Source organism: Chrysemys picta, chromosome 16, assembly GCF_011386835.1.
Source record: "Chrysemys picta bellii isolate R12L10 chromosome 16, ASM1138683v2, whole genome shotgun sequence".
In the NCBI taxonomy this organism is placed as follows: domain Eukaryota; kingdom Metazoa; phylum Chordata; order Testudines; family Emydidae; genus Chrysemys; species Chrysemys picta.
The window spans coordinates 22,308,675-22,314,497 of record NC_088806.1 but is presented as its reverse complement, the minus strand read 5'-3'; the positions used below and the strand labels follow the sequence as shown (position 1 = coordinate 22,314,497).

The 5,823-nt window shown below is 49.7% G+C and overlaps 1 protein-coding gene across 1 annotated transcript; it reads left to right on the top strand.

The window, feature by feature from the left end:
- The first annotated feature begins 233 nt into the window (after positions 1 to 233).
- On the top strand, positions 234 to 5,206 carry SPATA19 (spermatogenesis associated 19). The gene is made up of 6 exons (XM_042851998.2): positions 234 to 311; positions 422 to 478; positions 1,418 to 1,522; positions 2,767 to 2,858; positions 3,381 to 3,458; positions 5,131 to 5,206. Exons 1-6 carry the CDS (start codon positions 234 to 236, stop codon positions 5,204 to 5,206), a joined length of 486 nt encoding a protein of 161 aa, XP_042707932.2.
- The last annotated feature ends 617 nt before the right edge of the window (positions 5,207 to 5,823 follow it).

Sequence of the window (5,823 nt, the reverse complement as noted above, 5' to 3'; positions counted from 1 at the left end):
GCCTCCGCCTGCCTCTTATGAGCGGCGGGGGTGGAGGGGGGGCAAGCACAGGGAGGCACACTGCTGCCGCCACCTACCATTGTGACAGCGTCAGCGGTTGCTGTGCCACGGAGCCTGGTGATGCAACAATGCTGCCCCTCAGCCAGGACTCTTACTGCAGAGATCAGTTCCTGCGGAAGAGGGGAACTGAGGCTGAAGGAGGGCTCGCCTCCCGGGGGAGAGGATCCCCTAGGATGATTATTTCCACGTGGGGCGTGTACATCTTGATCTGTAAATCGATTGGCCGTCGGTTCCCACCCAGCAAGACTCCGGTAAGGGGGCGATGGGGTTATTCTGTGGCTTAGCTGTGAGCTCCCCATCGGCGGGGCGGGGGGAAATGCACAGGGTTCATGCCAGCCTCACCCTGTCCGATTCCTTGCAGGAAATTAAAGTCGTGGAGACAGAGATGCTGTCCGTGCTAGAGCACTGGCTGAGGAAGGTGAGGATGAGAGCCAGAGAGTAGCAGCATGCCCGAGTTAGTGAGATCCTAGCCAATAAGACGCCAGCAAGGACGGTAACCAGGGAGTGGAGTACTGTGTTAGCACCCAGATGGTAAAGGGAGGCACTAAGCCCCGATTAAATCAATTCAGTGCCTGGACACTGAATCGGGGAGGATTTTAATACTTCGGTACCTTGCTAAGCCTAGAGGTGGGGTGGGAGGCAGGATCAGATCCTGTATCTGATGCATGAATACATTGCTACTACGTGGGGGGACCCTGGATTTTAATGCCTGGTTACCTGGATGCTAACTAGGAGGAAACCACATTGAATGCCCAGTTGTCTGAATGGATACAGACTAGGGGGCATGGTTTTAGTGCCTGGGTACTTGGATGATAACCAGGACGGAGGGGAGAAATGTGGTTTTCATGCCCATCTGACTCAACGTCGGGGTTGCTACCACCCTTGTTATGAAAAAGAAAATCTTGGTGAGGAGACTGTCCCCCAACACAGTGGACTTCTGGGATTAAATGGTATTCTGGGGACTTTGGTTCAACCCTGCTTTGAAGGTACTTTGAAGCCAAAGGCTCTGAGATCATCACTTTGCCTAAACAGACACTACGGTAGATCTTCATATTTAATACACGCCCAGCTAGGAGACGACATTCTAGCCTTCTAAGAGGACTGGATTGGCAGGTTCCACTCTTCCACCCTTCTGTGTTCTGAAGATGAGATGGTACCTGCTAGGAAGCAAGGAGCCCAAGTGTTTTCCCTAAATGGATAGTTGCTTTGTTATTAGCCCTCAGTTACCAAGAAGTATAAAGTAAAACCCCAAGTGCCTAAGACCCATTGAGGTCTGATACCTGCACAGTTCATTCTAGTCACTGCTCTCCCTCAGGAGTTGCTGGCGAGGAAAGATGTTATTTTGCTTCCCTTTCAGATTGAAGAAGAAGCTTCCAAGTTCTTTAAGCAGAAACTGGAAAACAAGGCAGAAACCAAAGCGACCCCTTCTGCTGGCCAAGGTTCAGGAATGACAAAGTCACAGGTATCGCCTTGGGACAGTGTCTGGGGGGGCGGTGTGTGGGTTGAGAGGTGGCGACGTCCTGTGACACTGTACAGGAGAAGGTGGAAGAAGTAGAGTCTGAGTGGCATATGCTAGTGTTAAGACACTTCCCTCACGTGGGGCTATGGGTAGCATGGGCCAGGGTGTCCAGTGAGGTTACACCGGGGAGACGTTAAGTACTCCAACACCTCAACAGAATAGGAAACAATACTCAGTTTTCCTTCTGCTGTTGATACCAAGCTTGGCTTTGCCAGTGAAACCATAGCAGCAATAGATGGCTGGACTGTCATCCCTCCCCTGGAACTCGCTTTAAAGCATTCCTTGTGTACACCAAACCTCTTGGGCAGCTGGGCCAGGTTCCCAACGGCTCATCATGCACATTCAGGGCCAGGTTTTCAAGAGTTTTTTGTTTGTTTGTTTTTTTCTCCCCTTTTGGCATCCTCCAAACAAGGGTCACGTTGTCAAAAGTGCTCAACAGCCGGCTCCTCCCGGCATGCCACTTATGTGCTGAGCTCTTTTGAAAATCTGGCCCTTGCTGGTTCGAATGGAGTCCTTCTCCACAGAGGATAAACTTCCCAGGAAGTAATTCCCATCTTTGGTTTGGTTTGGCTCACTGTTTCCTTCTTCCTCTGCAGTTTAAGGGGCTAATCAAATATCAGCTACAAAAGTGCAAGGTGATCTGATAATGTGAGGAACACTTATCCTCCTGTGTAGACAGCAGTATATACAGATAGGTAATTGTGTTATGGTTTTCCTCCTCTTCCTCTGAAGCATCAATTGACCTCTGCCAGAAGCAAGATTTAGTGACTGGCCCAAGGTGCGTTGAAATCAACTGAGAGACTCCCATTTGACGTCCACGGGCTTTTTTTTCCCCACCATGCACACCAGTGGTTCCCTATGATGCATAATGATGCCAGGATACAGACTTGCTTCAACAATGGTTTGATCCAGTAGGGCAAATCCTGTTCTCCCACTATGTTCCGCATGAACTTGAAAAGCAACCTTTCCACATAACTGAAATGTCAACTGCCTTGCATTCAGGGGTAATAGGCACTTCTCAGCTGCATTTGGCATTAGCCACTGTGGTCTCAGTAATGCTGATATAAAGTAGATAGTAAAGGGCTTTTTTTTTTCCTGGTTAATACTCTGAGCTGCGTTTCATCCTATTTCCCTTCATGCCAAGGTTTGCGGCTGTGAATAATATCTGCTCTCCCCTGTTTTCCTAGTCTGTTCAAGTCTCTAGCACGAAACTGCCAGTGTCATCATCGAGCCGCGGTCTTCTGGAGGAGAGGACAAAGATCCAGTTCATAAGATGGAGGTAGGTCCCTTGTAGCTATGCCCTAGGAAGAGGCAAAGGGTCTGATTCTGCAGGGTACTGAGCTGGAGTATGACAGGGGAAGCCCCGCTGAAGTGAGGGCAATGAGCATCAGTGGGAGCCAGGATGCTCAGGACTGAACCAAAAGACCAGAACTTCAGCTGGTGTACGTCACTGCGGTGAACTCAATGGAGCTGTGCTGGTTCACGCCAGCTGAGATCTGGCCCAAAGTGGGCAGTGTTTGGTCATGGAGCTGTGGAGTTTATATGCATCTATATTGCAATGTATAAAAAAAACCAATCACAATCTTTTACATATCAGCAATTTTGATCTCTTGGGTTCTACTAGAACTAACGAGGAGCACTTTTATCTTGGAGGATACAGTCCTACCATTGGGTATACTGGGATAACACAAAGATTGGGGACCTGTGCAGAGCTGGGCTTGGGTGGCATACTAGATGTTTTTTATGGGTGACCAGGCCAGCGTCATAAAACCACCTGAATGGACTTGTGTGGTTCTTGCAGTCAGACCCGGGTCTATCGAGTATCGAGTGACATGAGGAACGAAGCCATGCGGGAGAGGCTGGAACAAGTGCGAAACAGGTGAGCTCCTCTTGGCAGGGTCCTTTAAACATCTGCCAGCTCATACTCAGGTCACGCCCCAAAGGCACCAGGTGCTGCCCCCATCCACAGGAAGACACAGTCCCTGCCTCAAAGAGCTCCCGGTCTCGGTGCTGAGCACTCTGGATTGTGTGCAGTGGGACTAGGCACATGCTGGAGTGGGGCCAGTGTGCTGGAGCCCTAGGGTAATCATGTCAGGATCCTGGGCAAAGGTAGGCCGGACTAGGGGTAGGCGCTTGGAATCTCAGAACTGAAACGGGTCAGAGCCAGTATCGGGGTCAAGAGTCAAGCTGAGGTTCGAGTCAAGACAAGGATCTGAGCTGCACACCGAGTCAAGAATCAGGCTGAGGGTCAATACCAGATAATGGGGTCAGGGTCCCAGGAGTCGTTCGGGGATCAGTACCGGGAGTTCAGAAACAGAGAAGCAGGTCGGTCGTGGAAGCTAACTGTGTTGCCTGGACACATCCTGGTATGCCTCGTTGGCTTTGTCCCTATATAAGCCCATCAAGGACTGCTAAGGCCACTCTTTCAGATCACTTGAGGTGGAACTTCCTGTAGTGTTGAACCTCTGCAGATTGTGGGTTGCTGGGAGTGGCCAGGTTACAGTTGCTGCTGCATGGCACTGTGGGGATGTTGGTTGTCTAGTAGCCCTGCAGACCTGGTTTCAAGTTGTGCTGATGCTTAACAATATGGATGTGTAGCCAGATACTCGGAGTGGGCCCCCAGTGAAAACTTCGCCAGACCTCTGTAATAGGGAGAGAATTCAGACCTGTTTGCTGCTGTCCAGATTTGTCACCACTTGGCAATCCAACAAAAGTCCTCTAAACCAGGTGTTCTTCTAGAAGAAGAGAGCCCAAGTTCCTTGGCTATCCAGAGTCCTCATTGGCTAGAGAGATCAAGCCAATGGTCACCATGCCACTAGAGCTGCTCTAGCAGGAAATTTACCCCTTGTCTCCTTTTGCACGACAGAAGAACAAGGGGACTTTCAATTAATTGCAAGGTCGAAAATTCAACACCGATAAAAAGAAATACTTTTTCTCTCAACATGTGATTCGATTGTGGAACACACTGCCACAGGATGCCATTGAGAAAAAAGAATTAAATAGGGCCAAACATCTATCTGCATAAGAAAAATTTTCAGTGTTATAGTTAATGCAAAAAGAAAAGAATTTTGGAAGGGATAACAACTCCCTGCTTTAGGGTTTAAGCCAGACTCCAGTGATTTGGGGATGTGGCGAGGCCTTTGTGGGGGCAGATTATCCCACATCAGCCTGTTGTAGGGCTCTTGCACCTTCCTCTGAGGCATCTGCTGCTGGCTATTTTTAGAGACAGGTTTCTGGATTAGATGGACCATGGGTCTGATCCAGTTTGACAGGGCACATCAAATTCTAGCTTCTACCTCTGCGGACTCAACTGCAACCTCTGCTTTCTCGATGCTTTTACCAGTTGGAGATTGAAACCTAGATCCCCCTAAGTGACATCCAGGTGCAGGAAACCCAATTCTGCAGTTAGGTAGCAGCACATTTTGGGTTCTGGCCAGCGTTCAGATCCTGCAGTGATGGACACCTGTGCAAAATCGTGAGATGGATGGATAGAAGTCCTCCCCAGTGCATTGCTGGGTCCGACACCTCCCTATAACTTCTTGTTTCTTCAGTGTGTCCCAGGTCATGCTTCAAGCAATGCAGAACAACAGGTCGAACACTGAGATCCGAGCCACGCTTTCAAGCTAAATATAGCAGGTAAGGCATGTAGGCCAGGTAGAACATTGGAGGTGAGTCTCAATTCATTCCTTGATTCACTGCTCCTAGCTTCCTCAAACCTGCCACCTCCATAGACCTGACCCTACAGAGTGAAGCCTCTGTTCCACAGGTTAGAAAGGAGCTTGTTCTCCATTTTAATCCAGCCCTGAGTTTCTTCCTATCACTGCTGCTTCACCAGCTGGCCTCCCCCAGCTAGTTCCTGGGCTGAAAGTAAACTTAGGCCCGTGATGAAGGGCCAACGTTTGTACTGAGACATGTAGGTCCAAATAAGCGAGCATCAGGATAACAAATAAAAGCGATTTCCCCAGAGTGAATTATGCCAAGATTCCCTCCTGGCCTCTATTGCCGGTGCTGCAGACCTGGGGCAAGACAAGTTGTGACCTCATGACGCACCTGGCCTAGGCATCCAGGGGCATCTGAAACTTGGACCCTCGCTGGTCTTCTCTCTCCTATGGGAAACCTCAGGGCACGTGGTCCCATGCCATCCTGGCTGGCCAGTTTGGGATAGTGTCAACTGTCATTTTAAGTCACCCAGGGGGCTGACAGTCAGCTTACCTAAATCAAGTTCTACCCGGAGCTGCTTGCCG

What these genes read in the sequence shown, in the direction of transcription:
- SPATA19 (XM_042851998.2), top strand. Translation starts at nt 234, where the DNA reads ATGATTATTTCCACGTGGGGCGTGTACATCTTGATCTGTAAATCGATT. An exon ending in ATCCAGTTCATAAGATGGAG is followed by an intron (nt 2,859 to 3,380) that starts GTAGGTCCCTTG and finishes TGGTTCTTGCAG; the next exon opens with TCAGACCCGGGTCTATCGAG. An exon ending in CTGGAACAAGTGCGAAACAG is followed by an intron (nt 3,459 to 5,130) that starts GTGAGCTCCTCT and finishes TTGTTTCTTCAG; the next exon opens with TGTGTCCCAGGTCATGCTTC.